General features: G+C 58.3%; 2 protein-coding genes across 2 annotated transcripts; one reads left to right on the top strand and one right to left on the bottom strand.

Annotated features, from left to right (window-relative positions):
* The first annotated feature begins 1,231 nt into the window (after positions 1–1,231).
* GNAI2 (G protein subunit alpha i2) lies at positions 1,232–16,368 on the top strand. Its single transcript, XM_005522140.2, has 9 exons — positions 1,232–1,402; positions 9,811–9,853; positions 10,033–10,174; positions 10,378–10,538; positions 13,005–13,133; positions 14,298–14,427; positions 14,649–14,802; positions 15,140–15,346; positions 15,484–16,368. The coding sequence occupies exons 1-8, from the start codon at positions 1,285–1,287 to the stop codon at positions 15,328–15,330; spliced, it is 1,068 nt and encodes a 355-aa protein (XP_005522197.2). The 5' UTR covers positions 1,232–1,284; the 3' UTR covers positions 15,331–15,346; positions 15,484–16,368.
* A 1,009-nt stretch (positions 16,369–17,377) lies between these two features.
* GNAT1 (G protein subunit alpha transducin 1) lies at positions 17,378–20,703 on the bottom strand. Its single transcript, XM_005522141.2, has 8 exons — positions 20,511–20,703; positions 19,133–19,175; positions 18,803–18,944; positions 18,572–18,729; positions 18,360–18,488; positions 18,147–18,276; positions 17,916–18,069; positions 17,378–17,679 (listed from the first exon to the last, which is right to left on the bottom strand). Exons 1-8 carry the CDS (start codon positions 20,614–20,616, stop codon positions 17,489–17,491), a joined length of 1,053 nt encoding a protein of 350 aa, XP_005522198.1. The 5' UTR covers positions 20,617–20,703; the 3' UTR covers positions 17,378–17,488.
* Positions 20,704–21,672: the final 969 nt, after the last annotated feature.

Raw genomic sequence — 21,672 nt, 5'->3', positions numbered from 1 at the left:
GGAGAACAATGGGACACGTGGGAGTGAGGCCCTGGGAAGTGGGACTCCTGAGGAATGGGATATGTGGGAGCAAGAACCCTAGTAAGTGCCATGGCAGCAGCAGCCCTGGAGAGTGGGGAAGGGAAGGGCTCCAGGGAAGCAGCACATCTTGTGCCTGGTGCCAGGGCAGTGGGTTGCCCCTCAGGGCTAGTCCCCCAGCCCTCGCCCATTGCGCAGTGTGGGTGAACCCCCCCAGCCCTGGCCCCTCGCTCCCCTCTGCCGGCCCCAGGCCTGGGCTCAGTGCCAGCTCGTTAGCAAAGCCTTGTTAGCACGGCAGCCTGCTCCCACGGGAACAGCCCTGCTCCCACCACACCAGGCCCACGGGCACAGGCCTGCAGACCCCACGGGAGATGCTGTATCCCTTACCCTGGAATTCTGAGTTAAAAGCATCCCTGGCTGCCCTCATCCTGCTCAGTTGGTGGCAGTAGCGGTGTGTGGAGGGACTGCAGGGCCTGGGCAGGCATGAGACACTGCTGTGGGGCTAGCATGGAGGGAGGGTGGCTACCTGGGCATGGGCCAGGCCTGTGGGTCAGTGGGCACACCTGGCCCCCTCCTCGGGAAAAGCGGGGGGGGTTTAGTTTCTAAGGGAGCATCTCTGGGAGCTGGGCATGGGGCAAGTGCCTAAGGGACCCGCTGTCCTGGGACAGACCTGGAGATGCCCCACCCTGCCCAGTCCCTTGTCACAGGCACCCCCAGCACCTGCCAAGGAGCTCCCTCCTCCAGCGGCAGGGGACACGGGACACTGAGGAGTGAGAGCCACCATCCTGTGACACCGTGTCCGCACAGAAGGTAGCCCTGAAACACAGCATCACCCAAACCACTGCTCTCAGGGCTGCACCAACTCCTCTGCACCCAAAGGACCCCAAAATGCAACGCCCAGACTCCATCTCCCACCCCATGTGTGTTCCGGGGCACACCACGGCCGGTGCCCGCTTGGCCCGGGATACACCGTGTCCCACCCACATTTCCATCCCGGGACATGGCGTGTCCCTTTTCCCTCCTGTCCCTCACAGCCCGTGCGTCCCCCCGCCCCTCCCCCGCCGTTACCCGCCGCCGCCGCCTGAGGGCCCGCGCGCCGCCAGCGACGGGCCCCGCCCCCCGACCCCGCCCCAGCCCCGCCCCGCAGCCCCTCCCCCCTGCCTCGCCCCGTTAGCCCCGCCCCCGGGGCGCGCGGGGCGGGGCCTGTCGGCGCGGGCCGGGCCGGCAGGGCCGCGGGCGCGCGCGGCAGGCGCCGCCGCCGCCGCCATGGGCTGCACCGTGAGCGCCGAGGACAAGGCGCCCGCCGAGCGCTCTCGCATGATCGACAAGAACCTGCGGGAGGACGGCGAGAAGGCGGCGCGGGAGGTGAAACTGCTGCTGCTGGGTAAGACCCCCGGGCCCCACCCCCGGGCCCCCCATCTTGGCTTCTTCGCCCGGCTCGGCCCGGCCCTGCCGGAACCGGGCGGCCTCGCCGCCTCCGCCCCCCGCTGCCCCGGGGCCATCCTGGGTACCAGCGCCGGGAGTGCCCCGCCCCGCTCCGGGGATCCCCCATGAGTGGGATGCTGGCCCCAGCCCAGGCTTCGGGTTCTCCCCGCAGTGAGCTGTCGGCTCCATCTCGGGCCCCGGGGATGTCCCCGGGAACGGGGGGCCTGCCCCGCCCCGGGCTTCCGGGTTCCCCCCACATGAATGGGGCAGCAGGCCTCGGGATTTCCCCCCAGGAGTCGGGTGTTGACCCCATCCCAGGTCCCAGGCATCCCCCCCCAGGAGTGAGATGTTGATCCATCCCGAGATATCAGGGATTCCCTCCAGGAGGGGGTTATTGGTCTCATCCCAGCTCCCACGGATTCCGCCCCGCCCAGGAACGGGATGTTGACCCCATCCCAGCTCCCAGTGTCTCTCCGCACAGGATTGGGATGTTGACCCCATCTGCGGTCCCAGTGATTCCCCCGGGGACTGGGATGTTGACCCCATTTGAGGTCCCAATGATTTCCCCTGGGACTGGGATGTTGACCCCATCCGAGGTCCCAATGATTCCCTCCAGGAGTGGGGTGTTGACCCCATCCCAACTCTCAGGGTTTCCCCACAAGAGTGGAGCCCTGTACCACAGCAGACCTGGGGATCCCCTCCACAATGGGGTTCTTTCCCCAGCCCTCTGTGAGCAGGATGTTAATGCCTTGGGGATCCCCCTGGCGATGGGGTGCTGGCCCTACAACAAGCCTTGGGTGCCCCTCAAGAGCGGGTGCCACTTCACCCTGGGCTGTGGGGTTCTCCCCAGAAGAAGCTGGCACCGCACTGTGGTACTGTCCCCCCTGCCAGTCAGTGTCCAGTCTGGACATATCCCTTTGGGACAGAGGTGGGGGCATCCCCATTCTCCTGTTGGATGCACCCCCCCCCAGCAAAGGTTCTGCAAGCTCAGGCACCCTGTCCCACCTGCCCAGGATTCCTGGGCTCCTCTTACCCTGGCCTCTGGCTGTGATGGAGGTAACAGGGCTGACACTGGAACACTGGGACAGGCCCGAGCCTCTCCATCACCCTAGCCCCTCCGTGGGGGTTTGGGGGGCCGGGGCCACTGCCTGCCGTGGGCAGGGACCCCCACAGCCCACGGGCTCTCTGCCTCACGGACACTAGATTTTGGTACCGATAACGGGCCACTTGAGCTCTTCAAAGCACCCTGGTGATGCTCCCATGGGCGTTCACAGCCCTGCCCTGTGCCTGCGGGCAAGGCAGCACTTCGTTATTTTAATTTATTATTTCTCTTAATGACTCCCAGTTGGGCTTTTTATTCCCTTGACGAATTTCCCAGGGAGGGCCTCGCTCCAGGTGCGAGGCGGGAGCGTGCGAGGCTCCCACGGCACCGTGGGGCAGCGGGACAGAGGGATCGCTGACAGAAAATGTCTTTGGGCTCATCTGCTGTCTGCAGAGGAAGCTGCCAGCAGCAGGAAGTCACGCTGAAATCCGGCAGGCCTTTATTTGCTCAACCCCTGCCTGCCTTGAGAAATACGTAATTAACGCTTCAAAACGCTCCTTTATCAGAGTGCGTTTTCTTTTCATTTTATTTTATTTTGATGGTTTTTTTTTTGCCTTGGCATGCGCAGTGTTGGCAGCAAAACCCATTGTGGGGATATTGGGAGGGGGTCTGTGCCATCTGGGGGCTAAATGGTTGGGCACATTCACTGCCCCTCTTTTTTCTGTGGAGGGGAGAGTGAGGGGAGTGAAACCCCATGGGATTTGTGGGATGGTGGAGAAGCACGTGGTAGCTCTTTGCTACGAACTGCTCCAGTGCTGGCCTTGCTGCCAGCTCTGCTCAGCTCAGCCCACTGCCTGGTGGGAAGTAATGGGGATGTAGCTGGCCAAGGGAGTTTGGCACCTCCAGCCTCAGGAGCGTCCTGGGACCATCCAGGACCATCCAGGCAGTATCACCCTGGTGCTGTCAGCTCTGGGTGCATAGGTAGAGAGGGGCCATCCTGTTGGTGCTGAGAATCACTGAGGAGCAGCTGGGGACTAGGATTATGGTGTAGGCTGACTGGCTGACGTCCCTTTTCCCGGTCTTGCTCTGTCCTGAAGTGGAGGCAGGAGGAGGAAGAGGATGTCCGCACTCCCATCTGCTGGGGCCAGTGTTTACGAGCGGCATTTCTGATCTCAGCTACTTTCTATAGCCAAAAATAGAGCAAAATGGCTCTTGTTGTACATTTTAAAAAAAGGTTTTTTTTCCCCTTGCAGCTGTTCAGGTGTCAATAGCTCTAGAGCCTTGAGTTAGAGCTGCCCATTTCCGAGCTGAGCCATGGCCGGAAAATCCTCCCAAGCCGGCAGGGAGTGGCTGGGCAGGTGGGGCCAGCACTGCCCCCCTGGGGGCTGCTGCTTCTGACATGTCCCCTCTGTGAGGTGGGACTGCAGTGCTGGGGGGATGCTCCCACCTCCCTACTGCTCACTCTTCATATGGCTTATATTTTTTCTCCATGGTCAGGGGAAGCTTTGAGGAGACCTAAGGCCTCACATGCTTTTTGGTGAGCACCACAGCTCCTCGTTACTCTAAGCAAGGCAGAGCTCCAGGGTCTTCTGTGGGGGCTGCAGCCCTCCTGCCTCCTCCAGCAAAAGGGAGGAAAAAACTAAAGAGAAAAACATCTTCACCCTTTGTGCTGCATCGACCTATGGCATGAAGAGATGCCTCTTCCAGGCATGACATGATTTTTTGGTGGCAGCTCATGGTGTCCTACAGCCAAGCTTTGGAGCTGTGGCACCGCAGCTGGGCAGGGCATGGCGTGTGTGGAAGGCACCATCCGCAGCATGTGGTGATGGCATCAGGAGTGTAGGAGCAGAGAAGGCTTGGGGCTGACTGCTGCAGGTGTCTCACATCTGTACTGTGCTCTGTATGTGGCCATGAGCTGCCTCCTGCCTTTCCTCTGCCGTGGTGGGTGAGCTGGGGAGGAATGGACACACTGTTGGTGCAGAGTGGGCAGCTGGACCCCCCAGCTCTGCAGGTGTGGGCACAGCACTGATCCTGCTGTGGCACCTCTCGGTGCCTGCAGGTTTTCCTCTGCTGTTTGCTCTGGCAAAATGAGTGTGTGCCAGATAGTTTAAAGCTCCAGTCTCTGATGGGGAGAAAACCCAGATGAAGCAATATCCCCCTGGCAAAGCAATTCACCCCAAATAAAGAATGTCACCTTCCCTGCCACTGGAAACCAGTGGTCTCCCACAGTTTTGGTGCTGGGAGAGGCCAGGAGCCATCACTGACAGCTGAAAGCACCTGGAGCATCTGCCCCATTCTTCCAACACCTCCCGGTGCCACTGTCAGCTCCTCGGCATTGTTAGAACACAAAGCCCTGCCGTCACTGGCTGTTTCTGCTGGGCAGCAGTTTTCTGGCCAACCCACCTCCTTGCCTGTGGGTGCTGGGGTGCTCCAGAGGGATGCAGAGTTGGCAGCGGCAAGCCATTGCTGTGCTCAAAGCCCCTTATTCGTTATCTTTGGAGGATTAGGAAAGTAAAGGATTTCTCAGCTGTGTTAGGGGTGGAGAAGGCGCTGATGTGTTAATGATGTTAATCCCCAGGGGTTTGCTCTAGGTTCAGACCCTGGGTTGAGGACACTGCCCTTGCTGGCGTGGTGGCACCAGGGTACATCACATAGGAGCTGCCTGTACCAGATTCTGCCTGGGACAGACAGTGCTGGGTAGGGCTCCAAAGCAGCTTTTTTTTTTTTTTTTTTGGGCTTGCATAAAAATAGAGGAAGGGAGGGACCAGCTGTGACTTTCAGAGGTTGCGTGGCCCCAGCAGTGCCCTGGGTTTTGTGTGAACCGCCTGCTTTCCTGTGCTTTGTCCTGTCTTAGGGGTTGTTTCTATCCCCACTCCTTCATCAGTCCTGGCTGTTGGAGGGGTTGGGTCCTCCCTTCAGTGGGGACTCTGGGAGCCCCAGTGCTGTTTTTTGCAATGGGCTAGGAGGTGTCACAGTGTGGGGGACCAGGGAAGAACTCAGTGCTGTTAGATCCAGAGGAATCTGACATCCAACCCCCTGGAGCTGGTGTATGGGCTTGGGATAGGTTGGGATGGGATGGGTCACTACAATGCCCCCACTGGTGATGTCCTGGGGGCCAGCAGCTGCAGTCTGCTCCAAGATGAGTACTTAGGCTTTGCCCAGAGGAAGCAGCAGGCTTATGTGTATATCTTTAACATATATTTTTACAGATGTACATTAGAAATGCATTTTATATTTTAACTTTTGTGTGTGTTTGTATATACACACATCTTACTTTTTTGCATGGAGTGATATATACATTGATTTATATGTATCAAAAAGCACATCTATATCTATATTTATTGCTTCACCTATACATCTTTGTAGCTTTATGGAAGAAGGTGTCCCATGGTCTGAGCCTACCCAGGGTCGGGATCACAGTGTCCCCAAGCACTGTTACTGTTGCCAGGGCTGGCCTGGCCTTTCCGCAGCCATCAGGTTTCCTGTTCCAGGCCGGAGTGCGGGTTTCCGGCCCGGAGACTGCTTGAATCACCGGAGCTGGGGGAGCTGAGTAATTCTCCATCCCGCTGGTGGAAAACCCAACCGGGGGAGATTCGGCTGTCGGCAGCATGCAGGCTGTACCAGAGAGTGAGGCCCCATCCTGTCAGGGCAGGATGGACAGGATAATGGCACCCAGGCCTGGGGGCACATGGCAGCAGTAGTGTGGAGGGAGAGGGACCACTCTGGCCGTGGCAGGGGCAGAAACAGAGCAGCAAAGTTTCAGGATTCCTGGAAAAAGCCCAGCACAAGGATAGTTTTGTCCAGCATGTGAACACCAGCGGCCCTTGTTGGCACTGGGGGTGCATTTTCTGTGCTCCCCTTGGGAAACTATCCCTAGCCCACCTCCTCCCTGTGTGCCCTGAGCATCCCTTGTGCTGCAAATTTATTTCTATTTTATTTTTTTTGCATCTCTGTCAGCTGACTTGGACAGGGGGTCTGCACCCCCCAATTTTTTGAGGTCCTGCCTGAGGACGTGGCATTCCACCAGCCAACAGTGCATGGCTTCTGGGAAGCAGCCAGCCCTGTGCTGGAATGGGATGGCCCTTGGGAAAAACGCCCTGTGTCACTGTGGGGTTTTAAAAAAATGTGATTATTTTTGCAGCAATTTTCCATCTATTTTGGGTAGGAAGGAAAATGTCGAGGGGAATCTCTTTTTGTTATTAATTTTTGAATCTTTAGGGTAACTCTGCTTTTAACCCTTTTGTCTGTCCCTTTTGATGGTGGGGACCCCACAGGTGCCAGGGGGGTGGGCTCTGCAACTGTCTGTCTGTCCTGCAGGGAAGGGGATTGGCGGATTCATCCAGAACTAAAACCCATCTGTAAATCCACGCTCAGATAATAGCTGCTGTTTGCCAGTCTGGGAAAGCTTGCTGGGACAGCAGGAGGGGATGGCTTCTGGGTGCTGGGGATGGGGATGGCTCTGGACCTGCTGGTGGATTGAATTCCAGCTTTTCCCCCATAATGAGAATTTTCCAGCTATGCATTGCTTCCATCTATGCCTGAATATTTGAAAAGATGGTGCCGTGTGGAAAAATGGAAAATCCCCTGTCGGTGATGCGGGGTGAGGTGGATCCTGAAACCTGTGGCCAGCTCCTAAAATACAGGAATTACATATGTGCTGCCCAGAACTATGTGCATATATTGCACTAAATATCTGCTGCCCAGAAAGCATCATAAATCATGGGCTGCAAAATATATATGTTGGCTCAATAAAATTTTTGCCAGTGGATTAGCAGGGAGTTCTGGAGCCAGGCAGCTGCTTGCTTATTTTAAATTTTTGAAGATTATTTTTAACAAACAAAGGAGGAAATGAGCCTGAGAGAGAGCTCTCCTCCTGTTTTTGCCAGGCGCTGCCCTGGGAACAAGCACTGCCTGCAGAGAGGCAGGGCTGGAGGAAGCACAGCCGTGGGGTCAGCCCATGGTAGTGGGGGAGGTCTCCATCCCCCCCATCATCCCCCCCTCCCCAATGCCGGCACAGGAGTCCAGAGCTTCTCTGACACTGCCTCATCCTGCCTGGGCTGGGCTGGAGGGTGGAAGCTGGCGGTTGGCATCCAGCCCAGGAATTGTTTTGGGGCTGAATGGGCAGCAGCTGGGGTTTTCCGGGAATTGGAAACCCTTTCCCTCCACTGTATGAGGGGGCTGGGGGAGGTCCCCATGTGGGGAGGGGGGTTGTTAATTCGGATCCAAATTCCTGCTCACTATAAGTGTACAATCTTCTTTTGCTGGGCAGGGTGCTGACTTGGAACATGGCTGCTTTCCCCAGGGAGCAGGGAAGATGCTGGGAGATGTGGAGGAAGTTTGCAAGGAAATAGCCAGCGTCGGTGATGGTCACCCTGTGACTGTCACCCTGCCGGGAGAAAGCAGGAGGCCCCAGCAGGGTTGTTCCCTCCTGGCAGAGAAAATGTCAGACAGGGTCAGAGAGTGGAGGAGCTGAGGACGGCTGTCTGGCACCTCACCTCAAGACATGCTGATAAGCCGAGTTCTCGCTTGCCACATGCCTCAGTTTCACCGTCCAGGCACCCACTGAGAAAGGATTGGGTGAATGCTGCTGGCTCTGGCCACTGGACCCAGCGCTACGGGATGGTGTTAGAAACCAGAGGTATTTAATGGAAAAAAATGAAGGGCTACTCCGAGTCCTTCCCCCCTGCTCCAGCTCCAGGCAGGAGTTGCCAGCACTGACCACGAGCGCTGGCCAGGCTGTGCCGGGTGCCGCGTCAGCATCCTGAGGGTGCTGGGGGAGGATGGGTCAGCAGTGCCACAGAGCCCCTGCTGTGCTCAACAGTGACCTCTGAGCTGAGCAGAGCCCCTCCCTTGGCACGTACGGCATAGGAACCGTGGAGCAGGGAGCTCGAGTGGTGTATACAGGGTCTCTATAGCCTCAGTATGCTCCATGCCCTGAGCACTGCCCACAGTGATGTCCCTGCGGGTACATGCCTGTCACCTGGATGGTGTTCAGGCTGGGGACATGCATAGAAGGAGTTTGTTCCCTGCCACCATGTCTCAGCTTGGCACGATGGGCCCTGTTTTTCTCTGTTAATTTTAGCATAATCTGTGCTTTTTTTTTCCTAATTTTTTTTTAACCTTCTCTGTAATCTCTGCCTCCTCTGCAGCCATGCTGGCACAGGCCTGCTTGGTACCCCCTATAAGGGCAGCTCCATGGTCAAGGGCAGCACTGGGGGGACCTGCAAAAAGGTCTGTGAGAGAACATGGGGATGGACTTGGCTTGGGTGATTTGCACCCGGAGGCAGGGACCACTCTGGTCCCCAGTCAAAGGGGTCTCATCCTGCTGGGGGTCCTGGGGCAAGATGGGCCAGGCACTCATCCATCTCGTGACACTCCCTGCTCAGAGAGGGGACAAGGGACATACCCCTTTCTTTCAGCTTCCCCTTTCGGCTTCCCCTTTCTTGCAGCCAGGGTGACTTTGCTTCTTCCCTGCTCCCAGTCTGTGGAGGGAGGGCTGAGCTGCACATCGCCTGCGTGGGGTGACGTCCCTAGGGGGGACAGGGTGGGGAAAGGTGAACCTTAGGCACCCTGGCTGTCTCGCTGAACTTATGGAACCCTGCATTTGGATGCTGAAAAACAAAGCGACCCCAAAAGCCATCAGCTTTCCCTGCTGGCAGCCGCCTCCGCAGCAGGCTGGGGCACAGGACCTGGCAGGCTGGGAAATGAGCACTATTTAAGAACCAAACCGGGGGTGGCTCAGCCCGCTGGGATCGCTTGAGCTGGCTGGTGGAGGTGGCAATTTATTCTCGAGTTCCCTGCCTGCACCTTGTGGCACAAGCATCCCTGCATGCTGGCCACTGCTGCCTCCAGCTGTGGATATGCAACGGGGCTGGTGCTCCATTGTTCCCCAGCACGGAGGGGATGTGGGATGAGGCATCTCATGTTTTGCCTGGAGATGGGAAGGCAGGTGATGGGCAGAGCTCAGCCCCCTTATCACAGGGAGTCCCCAGGTTCAGCCAAAACCAGGATTGCCAGTCAGCTGTGGCATGCTAGGACTGTGGGGAAAATGTTAGTATGTTGATGCCGTTTTCCTGGCCCAGAGCAGGTGTCATTTCTTCCCTTGGGAAATATTGCGAGGACCCCCCAGGCTCTCCTTATGTTCCCTCTTTCTTGGTCCTCACATTTCCAGTGCACATACAGTCTACAGTCATGTGCTCTGTCTAATGCTGCTTCTCCAATGGCTGAAGCACCTGCTGCATTCCTTCCCTGTGCTGGGGGGGTGTCCCAATAGGGTAGGGGTCCTGGCTTTGGACAGGACCTCATCCTTTCTCATTTCTCCACAGGTGCTGGCGAGTCTGGGAAGAGCACCATCGTCAAACAGATGAAGTGAGTGGTCCCTGCACTGTCACTGTGGCTGCCACTGCTCAGGCCTTGGCCACAGGCTCCAAAACTAGTGGCTGATGGAAAAGCTCCCCATTGGTGTTGCCACAGAGCATGGGTAGGGAGCAGCATCCTGGGGTACCCCACAAAGGGCTGACCTTGCCTGTGTCTCTTCCCTGCCCCAGGATCATCCATGAGGATGGTTACTCAGAGGAGGAGTGCCGGCAGTACAAAGCTGTGGTCTACAGCAACACCATCCAGTCCATTATGGCTATCATCAAGGCGATGGGGAACCTGCAGATTGACTTTGGAGACTCCTCTAGAGCGGTGGGTGCCCTCCTGCTTCCACTGTGCCTGGCAGGGATGGGGGTTCCTGGTGGCCAAAACAGATGTGCCTAAAACTGGACTAGGATTAAAGGTGGCTCAGCCCAAGCCCTGCTGTTCCCTGGTGGGTGCACCCATCAGGCCCTTTGGGGCAGAGTGAGCTTTGATAAGTCCGTGCCAGTGCTCAAGCTGTTTTTTCCCTGCAGGATGATGCTCGGCAGCTGTTTGCACTCTCCTCCACTGCTGAGGAGCAGGGCATCATGCCGGAGGACTTGGCCAATGTCATCCGGAGACTGTGGGCTGACAACGGGGTCCAGGCTTGCTTCAACCGCTCCCGAGAGTACCAGCTGAACGACTCTGCTGCCTAGTGAGTAGCCCCTCCTCTGCCCCAGCTCAGCTCAGGCCTGTGAGCCACAGTGCTTTTATCAAGCAGCTTAAAATCCCCCCATGGACTGCTGTTCACCCTCACCAGGTCTAGGAGCTGGTGCTGCCACTTCCCGCATGGTGCTGGGGCTCAGCCGGAGTGGAACTGGGAAGGCGGATGTTTCGAAAGCGGTTTCCTTCTCTGGCGGGGTGCTGCGTACCCTAGAAGGGGGGGCACTGGGGCATCCCCCTCCTTCCACTGCTCTGTCCCCACTGCCCTTCCCCAGGAGATGCTTTCCACTGGCTCCCGACTCATGAGCACAGCCAGGGTCCTGCCCATCCTCATCACCCTTCATGGGTCTTCAGGAAAAATTCCCAAGGAAAGCCCTGGGGATGCTTAGGTCTGAAGAGGATGAGTAGGATGCTCAAGAGGTTTTTCTTTTTCTTTTAACTATTTTTATACAGAAAGACTTGGCATTACACTTGTACATTACCCAGAAAATTGGTGTTTAGGTAGATAAATTGCTGCAGCTGGTTGGGTTTATCCTTAAAGAGATTAATAAATAAAATTAATCTGCCTAATGTACCATTGCTGGAGACAGCAACACAGCTGAGTCTGTGTTCAGCTTGCACAGTGCTCTCCTACCCTCTCCACCCAGACCCCTTATGGTAAAGCAGTGTGGGGGGAGCTCATGGTGTGCCAGGAACACCCCACCAAGCCTGGCCTCACCTGGGATCCTGCACACTTGGGACTCACTGCCATCCCAGGGCAAGTGGTTTCCCCAGCTGTCCTCTCATGCATGGCAATGTCAGGTCTCTCTTTTGCACTGAGGTCACCGTGGGGAAGAGACTACAGGAAAGCTCTTGGCAAGCACCAAACCTGGAGGAGCTCCTGTCGGCTCTTTCCCCCAGCACCCGCAGCTTTTACTTCCTCCTGACAGACACACACCCGCCTTCCCCAGCCCTTGTCTGCTCAGCCCCATCACTCCCCAGCCAGCACTGGCATTTCCCTGGCTGTGGGTGCTGGTTTGGGAGCACAGGACACCCAGCAGGTGCTGGGGAGCTTGCACACACACTTGGAGCAGGTGTATCTGCACAGTGCCTGCCAAGTGCCTGTTGCTGTCAGTGCCATTATGGAGTGTTTAGCACATGGTGAGGGGTTGGACAACCATTAATTAGGAGCACCTTCAAGCTGTCACTCCAGCCTTTTTCCAGCCCTGTGGAGATTGGCCCCAAGATCCCTTGCCCATCTCACAGGGATGATATGCCCATGGTGCTGCTGGAACAGATCAGCCTGGGAATGAGGAACCCTGTGCTGTGCCCAGCACACAGCCCACCTGTGCCCCAGCCCTCTGCAGCACAGCAGTCCCCTTCCTGTTCTTCCTCTGCCTCTTGGGGTTCCAGGAGTTTGGGGTGCCAGGGTGGTGCTCACCAGCACCCCGGGGCTTGATGCAATGTCCAAGAGCCTGTGGTGTGGCTGCACAGGGCCCTGCTGTGGCGTTTCCTGTTTTTTGTCAGCCGGAGGCCATGTGTGTTTCCGGCTGTTTTTGAACTGCTGTGTGGCAGTAACGTGCAGGTCCCCCACCCTCACACCCACAGCAGGCTCCTGGGGCACCTCCAGCTCTGACCTTGCCCTGACACGCTGCAGGCTTTCCCAGGAACTGGCGAGTGGCCGTGCTGCAGTCAGAGCCAAGGATCCCTATGGCCTCGCAGGCTGTAATCTGGCTTTCACCAGATTACAGGGCCACAAATGCCTTAATTAAGACAAGCCTAATTTGCTTAAAGGAGCCCGTTTGTAGTAACCCAATTAAAGCAATGTGAGCTGGAGAAATCAAAACCCGCCTTGATCCCCCTGGCAGCCCTCATCAGTCCCGGTGGGTGCTGCACACTGGGGACTTGGCCACCACCTCTGCCAGGACCCTGTGGGCATCAGGGCAGGCGATGCTCCCCGAGGGGCTCGGGATGCCTGCAGCCCCCCAGGGCACTGCTCCCTGTCTCTCCCACCTCCCGTTTCCTCCCAGGACGCCGTCCCTTTGTGTTTTTGACTATAAATGGCGTGGCGCCATCGATTGTTTCCGCCGGCACTGCGGCTGGTTGCCATAGCACTGAATATTTTCCTCTTGCCATTTCCCCCCTGTGCAAACAGCTGAGGGAAACGGGGTGAGCCCCCCAGCCCCGACTGCATCCTCTACCTGGCTCCAGTGCCAGCACACTGCCCAGAATCCCTTGGTCCTGTGTGTCCCATATCACCCTGGCCACTGGTATCCTGCCCTGCCTGTGTCTGGCAGGGACATGACCCTAGGATGCACATGGGACCTCTGCTGTGTGTCCCAGCTTGGCACTGCCCTCCCCAACTGAGCAGTGCTGGATGGACAGGGGACTCTGCGCCAGTGTGGGGATGTCCCACGGGATCTGGGTGGGTCATGCCCCACGGCCCAGCTCCCACAGCACCATTCCTCTTTGTCACCAGCTACCTGAACGACCTGGAGAGGATAGCCCGTGCCGACTACATCCCCACCCAGCAGGATGTGCTGCGCACCAGGGTGAAGACCACGGGCATCGTAGAGACTCACTTCACCTTTAAGGACCTGCACTTCAAGTATGTCTGACCTCTTTCCCTTTTGGCTTTTTGAAAGCAAAAAAAAAACCCTTCCTCCCCATGCTGGGATGGACCATGGGTGCACACTGCATGCACTCAGTTCCCCCCCACCTCCTGGTTTGCTCATGGCGGGAACTGCTGCCTCAGAGAGCGGAAACCACTGAAATAGCTGGAACAGCCTCAAAAACACTTCACAGAGCTCAGCCAGGGGGTGGATCCAGGCTCTGGCGAGGAGGGGAGGGGGAAGGCATCCCTCCTCCTGCTGCTGTGACGCTGCTTCCACTGCAGGAAGGGCACTGGGCAGGAGCTGGGCTCTCAGGGTCAGGCAGTAGTAGTGCTGTCTGCTGGCCCCCCATGGTTGCTTTCCACTGAAAACCCACGGGAAACCATCAGGGCTCTGGTTTCGGAGGCAAAAAGCTGCCATTGTGCACATCCCCAGAGGATTTAGTCCCATGGCAACAGAGCTGATGTCAGAAAGATCTGCTGGGATCCTCTCTGAATGCAGGGGGCTTGGAGGGACCACGATGCCACCCTTGTGGAATGGAAACACTTGGTTGTGCATTGCCAGGGCAGCGCTTTGGAGGTGACAGTGGGGGTGGTCTTGGGGGAACACAGTGTGTCCCAGTGGGGAAGCCTTCCTGCCAGCCAAGCAGTTGGCAGTGGGCATGGCAGTGGATGTGGAATGTTACTTCTGGGCTGTTCTCCATGGAGGCAGGGCATCCTCTGCTGCCTGTGGTGGGAGAGGCACATAGTGCTTTGGGATCATCCTTGAGCCCTGCTGCTGCCACAATCCTGCTGAGCCCACAGTAACTTGGCTCCCTTGGTCCGACGTATCTGACAAACCCCTGCTGTGCCTGCTCTGGAGCAGGTCTCCGGGGAACATGACACTGACACCCCCTGGGAAGGGTAGCCTGATAATGCCCCAGCTCAGGGCATCCTCGTCAGGGATTTGGCTTTGGCTAGGAAATGAGCCTGGACACTCCTGGCAGCTGGAACCGGGGAAGGCCCTCAGTACTGGCAAAATCCCTGGGGCAGAACCACCGTGCTCTGCCCACACCAGTGCTGCTCTTGCTCCAGGCAGCTGGGGACACTGAGGCAGGGCATGGGGTGAGGGCAGTGGGGCTGGGAGCTGCTGCCCATCCCCACATCACCCCCCCGCTGCAGGATGTTTGATGTCGGTGGCCAGCGCTCAGAACGGAAGAAGTGGATCCACTGCTTCGAGGGGGTGACAGCCATCATTTTCTGTGTGGCCCTGAGTGCCTATGACCTGGTGCTGGCTGAAGATGAGGAGATGGTGAGTCGTGGGGATGGAACCAGTGTCATGAGCCATCCCCTATGTGGGGGGCTGGGGTGGCCACCAATGCCCTGGCCAGTGTGACCCAAGCCTTGCTGGGCCGTTGGCATCCCCTGCCCAGGCAGGCAGGGGCATGGGGGGGTGGCACTTTAGGGAGCAGTGGGGTGGGTGCTGCCTGGGGGGGGTCTCTGCCCAGCTCATGCTGCTATCTTCCCTGCCAGAACCGGATGCATGAGAGCATGAAACTGTTTGACAGCATCTGCAATAACAAGTGGTTCACAGACACGTCCATCATCCTCTTCCTCAACAAGAAGGACCTCTTTGAGGAGAAGATCGTGCACAGCTCCCTCACCATCTGCTTCCCTGAGTACACAGGTACCATCGGGACCCTCGGTGGCCCCTGCCCTCCTGGCAAGGGCAGTGGGCAGTGCCTTGCCCCAGGCAGGGTAGCAGGAGGTGCTAGGGACAGAGATTCTGGCTCCCCTGTGCTTGAGGGGTGTGGTGGTATTTGGGGTGCCCCAGGAGATTGGGAGAAGATGTGGGGGGATGCAACACAACGGGCAGCTGCCCTGAGGGGGGTTATCTGAGGCTCATTCTGCCTCCAGAGCCTCAGTTCGGCATCAGGACAGTGGCTGTGGGGGGCCAAGCCAAGCCCAAACCCTTTGGTGGCTGTAGGCAACTGTGGGGCAGCCCAGTGTCTCTTCTTCCCCAGGAGCCAACAAGTATGATGAGGCAGCCAGCTACATCCAGAGCAAGTTTGAGGACCTGAACAAGCGGAAGGACACCAAGGAGATTTACACCCACTTCACCTGTGCCACGGACACCAAGAACGTGCAGTTTGTCTTTGACGCCGTCACCGACGTCATCATCAAAAACAACCTGAAGGATTGTGGTCTCTTCTGAGGGTGGTGCTGCCCAGGTGGGTGGTGGTCTCAGTGGTGGCTCCTCAAATGGGGTGGTCATGGACCATCCTCTGGGGATGGGATGGGCACAGCCTGCCATCTGCAGGCTGCCCTGTCCCTAGACCCTCCCCTGCTCACGCCGGTTCTCTCCTAGGAGCTGCAAAGGAAGGACCACGCCATCTCCCACTCCCGCTTCTCTTCGGATTCATTCCTCTGCCCACCACATAAAGAGACTTTTTGAGTGCCAGCACGGTGGCAGGGCCCATGTACCCCCTGCCCCACGTGTTTGCCCCCCACCATTGTCCTCCTCGCCAGCATTGCCCTTCCAGGGAAGTCAAGGTTTTAATCTTGGTTTGTACCCCCCGAACCATTCCAGTCCCCATTTCATTCACTCCGAGCCCTGGGGCTCTCACTGTTTACATTGCAAGTGTTGCTGGCACGGGGGGCACAGGGTCCCCTCGGGGGTGCCCACCCAGCCACAAACACGACCGATGACATTCCTTTTAGTAAACCAGAAAAGAAAGAAAGAAGAAAGAAAAAAAGGAAAAAAAAAAAAAAAGAAAAAACCAACAAAACCAAACCCAAAACCATGCAAAAAAAAACCACACCACACCGGTTGGGCACAGGTTACTTTTTAAAGAAACCTTTTTACCAAACTATTTAAAAGCATCAAGTGCTACATGGTGGTGGCATCCTCTGTGGCCAGCCCACCCCCCAACCGTGTGCCTTTGGGGGGGAGGGTCTGCACCCCACCCCACCTCGCTGCCCTCATCCCGACGGGCAGCTCAGGCAGGAGGGTGGGCAGGGGGTGCTGCCCACTGCCTCTATCCCCCCCCTCTTTCTAAGCCTAGTTTTTAGGGCTAGCTGTTGCGTTGGGCGAGGAGAGCCTGCTGTACAGAGCGGCCCCCGCTGTCCCCCCAGCCCAGGGGGACCCTTCAGCCGGTGCCTGCGGCCTCGCTTTTCCCACAGGATGTTTTACCGAATTGTTCACATGGTTTGAAATAATAAAATGTAGAAAGGAAAAAAAAAAAAGGAGAAATGTTATATATACTGAAACTCCTGTGTGACATGGGAGTAGGCAGGGGGGCTTCACCTCTGTGGGAGGGCTGGGGTGGTCCCCAGAGGTGGGAGAGGGACACAAGGTGGGTTGGCATCCCCCTGGGGTCAGGAGAAGCCTCTGGTCACGGGAGGTGAGGGCAGTGGTGGGACCCTTGGGGTTATAGCTGGGATGCTGCTGCAGAGCTCAGCCCTACCTGGAGGGGTTGTGGGGTGGGAACAAACACATGACCACACCCTGGCTCTGCAGCAGTGGCATGGTGGCACTGATCCCCAGTATCACACGGTCCCTGGGGACACCCAGTATCCAGGAACAGCCAGTGATCTGTAGTCCAGAGGGAGATGCAGCACACCTTGCACCCCGTAGCCCACAGGAACCCCCAGCCCCAGGGATCCCTCATGGACACCCCACACCCAAAGGACTCCCAGCTCTGAGGGATTCCTGGAGACTCCCAGCACCCCCAGCTCCAGGGGACACTCATGGACACCCAGCAGCACCTGAGGAACCACCCTAGCACCCAGAGCTTCAGAGGGCATCTAGGACTCCCCAGCACCTGAGGGAACCCCTGACACCCCTCAGCTCCAAGGGGTACCAGGGACTCCCAGCACAAAAGGGCACCCAAAACCACCCAGTCTCCCCAGTGCCAAGGGTCATCTGGAAACCCCCAGCAGCCCTCAGCTCTGAAGGGAATCCAGGGACACCCAGGACTCCTGAACACCCCTCTGCTCCAAGGGGTACTCAAGGACCCTCAGCACCCAATGGAGCGCCCATACCCCACAGCTCTGAGGGTTACCCAGGGACCTGCAGCACCCGAAAGTATCCAGAACCCTGTAGTATCCAGGGTCATCCAGGTACCCCTAGGACCTGGAGCCCCAGAGACCCCCAGCAGAACCGGGGGCCCCACAGTGCTGACTGGTGGGAGAGTTGGTGGGGAGGGGGAGTGAGATTGTGCCCCCACCCCCCCCTGCCCTCTTCACCAGGGGTGGCTTTGGAGCTGAGCTGGTCAAATCCCAGAGGTTTGGGGCAGGCAGAGGTGGCTGTGGAGGTGGGACGGGGTCAGCAGCAGGGCTGGGCCCCAGGGGAGGGGGTGCTCGGCTGGGGCTCAGAACAGCCCGCAGTCCTTGAGGTTCTCCTTGATGATGATGTCAGTGACAGCATCGAAGACGAACTTGACATTCTCGGTATCGGTGGCGCAGGTCATGTGGGAGTAGATCTCCTTCACATCCCGCCGCATGTTCAGCTCCAGGAACTGCAGCTTGATGTAGTTGCCCGCATCGTCGTAGGTGTTGGGACCTGGTGGTGTGGCAGTGAGCAGGATCCCTTCCTGGGCTGCTGTCCCCCGCCAGAGTGCCGGCCCAGGACTACCCAGGGCTCCCTCGAGTGGGTAAACCTTGCATGCTCCCTCAACAAGGCTCATGTGGCACCGCTTGCGTGGGGTGCTGAGGACACCTGGTGGGGGACTCCTGCGGGGGTGGTGGCACCCAACCCTCCAGCAGCACACCACCGCCACCAGCCACCGCCACACTCACCGTCATAGTCAGGGAAGCAGATGCTGAGATGGGCCTTCTTGATCTTCTCCAGGAAGACGTCCTTCTTGTTGAGGAAGAGGACGATGGAGGTGGTGGCAAAGTAGCGGTGGTTGCAGATGCTGTTGAAGAGGTGCAGGCTCTCATGCATGCGGTTCTGTGGAGGGACACAGCCCCGTGGTGACACCCAAATCGTGACAGGGACAAAGCAGAGGGTGTGTGAGCATTTCTCACCACTTCATCATCCTCCACAAGGACCATGTCGTAGGCACTGAGAGCTGCGATGAAGATGATGCAGGTCACACCCTCAAAGCAGTGGATCCACTTCTTCCTCTCGGAGCGCTGTCCGCCCACGTCGAACATCCTGGGCAGGACAAAGGAGGGTCAGCACCCCCAACTCCCTGCCCACCCCCTGGCACCAGCCCTCACTGCGGGCCTGGCCCCCACCTGAAGTTAAGGTCTTTGAAGGAGAACTGGGTCTCAATGATGCCAGTTGTTTTGACGCGGGAACGCAGCACATCCTGCTCTGTGGGGACGTAGCCGGGGGTCACCAGGCGCTCCAGGTCTGACAGGTAGCTGGCCAGGCCCACAGTGGGCATGAGACACGAGTTGGAACTCCCCTCACGCCTCCCCCACCCACACTCCCCGACCCCACATACTAGCCCGCAGAGTCATTGAGCTGGTACTCGGAGGCACGGTCAAAGCAGGCTTGGATGCCTGGGTCCTTCCACAGCCGTCCGATGATTTCTGACATCTCCTTAGGCATGGTCCCCTCCTCGATGGTGTCCGAGAGGTGCAGCAGCTTACGGGCATCATCCTGTGAAGGGAGAGGGGTTCAGTGGGGCCTGGGGGTTGGGGGGAAGCCCTGCTCGACATGGAATGCTCCTCACCTGGCGAGCCGTGTCCCCATACTGGATGCTGAGGGTGGTCATGGCCCGCACGATAGCCAGCATGGACTGGAGCGTGTTGCTGTAAATGATGGCAATGAACTCCAGGCATTCCTCCAGTGAGTAACCGTCCTGGTGGATGATCCTGGCCGGGGAAGATCACAGGCATGAGGCTGTGGTAGGTGCCATGGAGCTGAGCCACATGATGGATGCACCCCGTGGCAGTGGCATGGGGCAGAATCAGGCATAGTGGGATGGGGCACCCCACAGCTGCCATGTGGGACAGACACTTTGCATGGTGGGCAAGACCAAATGTCCCCCCTTGGCACTTACTTCATCTGCTTGACAATGGTGCTCTTCCCCGACTCCCCCGCTCCTAAGGGGACAGAACAGAGGTCGTGGTGGTGCCCACGCTGTGGGCACTCCCAGCTGAGCCCCGTGCTGGCTCCCTGAGGACCTTGGTGCCTGACACGGCTGCGGGCACTGCGAGCTGTGCCAGGCCCATAGCTCAGGGTGTGCAGGGGGATTAACAGCCTGGAGCCAGGGGCATTAAGGTTAGGCTGAGCTGCTGTGTCTAATGGGATCTGAAGCGGCTCAGGCAGGGACACTCTCAAGAACGCAAAGGAGGGGTTGGGGACACGGTGGCATAGCAATCCTGCCACCCACCACCCAATGACCCAAACTCGTGGCTGTGCAGGGGGTTGTGTCCAGGGAGAATGGTGACACCACTCATGGCCCCACCACATACACAGCACCCCAACCTCAGGCACCACTGCGGGACTGGGAAGGACTGGGAGCACAGCACAAGGGGGCTTTGGGGACAGACATGGTGGTGGTATGGGTTGCATGGAGGTCCCTAGGAGGATGGGGCAGGGGTGGGGTGGTGATAGGTAGTGTTGGTGAAAGCTCTTAAGGCTTGGTTGGGGTTGGGGGACTTGGGAGTGGGGGGATGTTAGGTGGGCTGGTTGGGTTCAGGGATATATGGAAACCAGGGGACCTTAGGGTGGATCTTAGGATCTCATCTTCTTGTTGAGATGGTCTGCTGTGATGTGCTGTACCAGGGGTGCCTGGTAGGGGGTGTTGAGCCAGTTGGGATGAGCTGGGTTAGGGGATCCTGGGAATGGGGAGCCTGTTGGAGTTGACTGGTTGGCTTTAGGGGTGCTGTGGGGGTCAGAGGACTGCTAGAGTGGGCTGTCTGGGTTTAGGGATGCTTAGGAGAAGGGGCCTGGGGACTGTTGAACTGATTTGGTTTAGAGGGGGTTCAGGGAAACTTTGGGTGTTTTACTGGGGAGGGGTTGATTTGTTTTAGGGATGCTTGGGAGTGGGAGGCTGTTGGAGGCACTCCTGGGCTGTGCTGGTTTGGTTTAAAGGTGCTGGAGGCATCAGGGAAACACTGGGTGGGCTCTTGAGATGGGGAGGTTTGGTTTAGGGCTGCTGGGAGCAGGGGCGATGTTGGGGTAGGCTGCTTGGTTTTAAGGGTCCTGGGTGAGTCAGGAGAATGTTCAATGAACTGTGAGGGTGGGCTGCTTGGGTTTTTGGGGTCCATCTCGGGGCCAGGGGAATGCTGGATTGGCTGGTCGGGTCTGGGGGGCAGCTGTGGGGTGTGCTGGTTGGGTTGAAGGGCACTGGTAGGTTTCAGGGGTGCATTGGGTGGGCTGTTGGGGTGAGATGCACAGAGGATGGGTTCCCCAGGGTGTTGTCTCCCCCTTACCCAGCAGCAGCAGCTTGACGGTCCTGGCGTCCTTCTCAGCGTCTTCCTTGAGCTTCTTCTCCAGCTCTCGGGAATGCTTCTCCTCGGCACTGGCGCCGGCTCCCATCCTCAGCCCTGCAGCCCTGCGGTTCACCACCCGCTCCTTGGAGGTCAGCACCAGGATGGGCAGCGAGCTCCAGCTTCCCTTCGCCTCCAGCGCTCGCTCCCGGTGCCCACCGCCGCCGCTGCCACCACCGTCCCGCCGGTGTGCGACAAGGACAGGGCCAAGGTCCCGGGGGGCCGCCTGCCGAGGGGCTGCGCTCAGCACCCGGGGCTTAAGCCGGGCCCCCCCGATAAACCCCCTTCAATCTGCAGCAGGCTGAGCTCAGCAATCCCGTGGTTCCTGGTGTCAGCGTTTCTGCCGGAGGGGGGCCCCAGCCCGACCAGCCCCCAGCTTTGCCTCCACCCTGGGGCTGGGGCATTCATCTCCATCTCCGGCTCTGCTGTGGACCCCAGGGGTTTGGAACTGGGGTGTGGGATGGTGTGTCTGCTGGGATCTGGTCACAGTGGGAGCAAATGTCCCCATTGTCCCCATCTTACCTGGTCATACACCCTGCTCTGGAGCAGTGCCCACTGTCCCATCCCAGTAAGCCATGCCAGCGTCCCCACGGGTGCTCCCAACAGTGATAGAATGTCAGCCTCAGTCCCCAGGTCCTGTGTCCCCAGGGACCTTTCCAGAACCCTCTCCTAATGTCCCCATTCCCCTGACGTGCCCTTCTTAGTGTGCCCAGCCACTCACCAGTGCACTCCCAGTGCCACCAGGCCAGCCCAGCATCACCTCCACAGCGTCCCCAGGCCCTCCAGAAACATCTGCACAATGTCCTCAGGGATACCCGCATACCCTCCACAGGGTTTCCTGTAGGAAACTTCCCGTAGTCCAGTTTCCAACTGGTGACACTCCCCAGTGACTACAGAAGAAATCCCAGTGTTCCAAACAATTCCAGTTCCTGCGTGGGGACTGTCCCCACCAGTCCAAAAAAAAACCCTTCCCAACGCCCGGGGGGCTGCAGTATTACTGTGTTACCGCCCCATCCGCAGTGAGCCCCCCACAATGTCTCTGGGTCCCTCTGCGCCTCCCAGTGCCCCCCTCTCACATCCCCAGTGCCCCCTACTGCCACTGAGG

This window comes from Pseudopodoces humilis, chromosome 13, assembly GCF_049639895.1.
Source record: "Pseudopodoces humilis isolate 2021_Gansu_Grassland_sample_001 chromosome 13, ASM4963989v1, whole genome shotgun sequence".
Classification (NCBI taxonomy): Eukaryota; Metazoa; Chordata; class Aves; order Passeriformes; family Paridae; genus Pseudopodoces; species Pseudopodoces humilis.
This window is presented reverse-complemented; position numbering and strand designations above follow the sequence as displayed.

What these genes read in the sequence shown, in the direction of transcription:
- GNAT1 (XM_005522141.2), bottom strand. Translation starts at nt 20,616, where the DNA reads ATGGGAGCCGGCGCCAGTGCCGAGGAGAAGCATTCCCGAGAGCTGGAG. An exon ending in CGTCAAGCTGCTGCTGCTGG is followed by an intron (nt 19,176 to 20,510) that starts GTAAGGGGGAGA and finishes CTGTCCCCTTAG; the next exon opens with GAGCGGGGGAGTCGGGGAAG. An exon ending in CTGCTTCCCTGACTATGACG is followed by an intron (nt 17,680 to 17,915) that starts GTGAGTGTGGCG and finishes CCACACCACCAG; the next exon opens with GTCCCAACACCTACGACGAT.
- GNAI2 (XM_005522140.2), top strand. Translation starts at nt 1,285, where the DNA reads ATGGGCTGCACCGTGAGCGCCGAGGACAAGGCGCCCGCCGAGCGCTCT. An exon ending in GGTGAAACTGCTGCTGCTGG is followed by an intron (nt 1,403 to 9,810) that starts GTAAGACCCCCG and finishes ATTTCTCCACAG; the next exon opens with GTGCTGGCGAGTCTGGGAAG. An exon ending in TGGCTGAAGATGAGGAGATG is followed by an intron (nt 14,428 to 14,648) that starts GTGAGTCGTGGG and finishes CTTCCCTGCCAG; the next exon opens with AACCGGATGCATGAGAGCAT.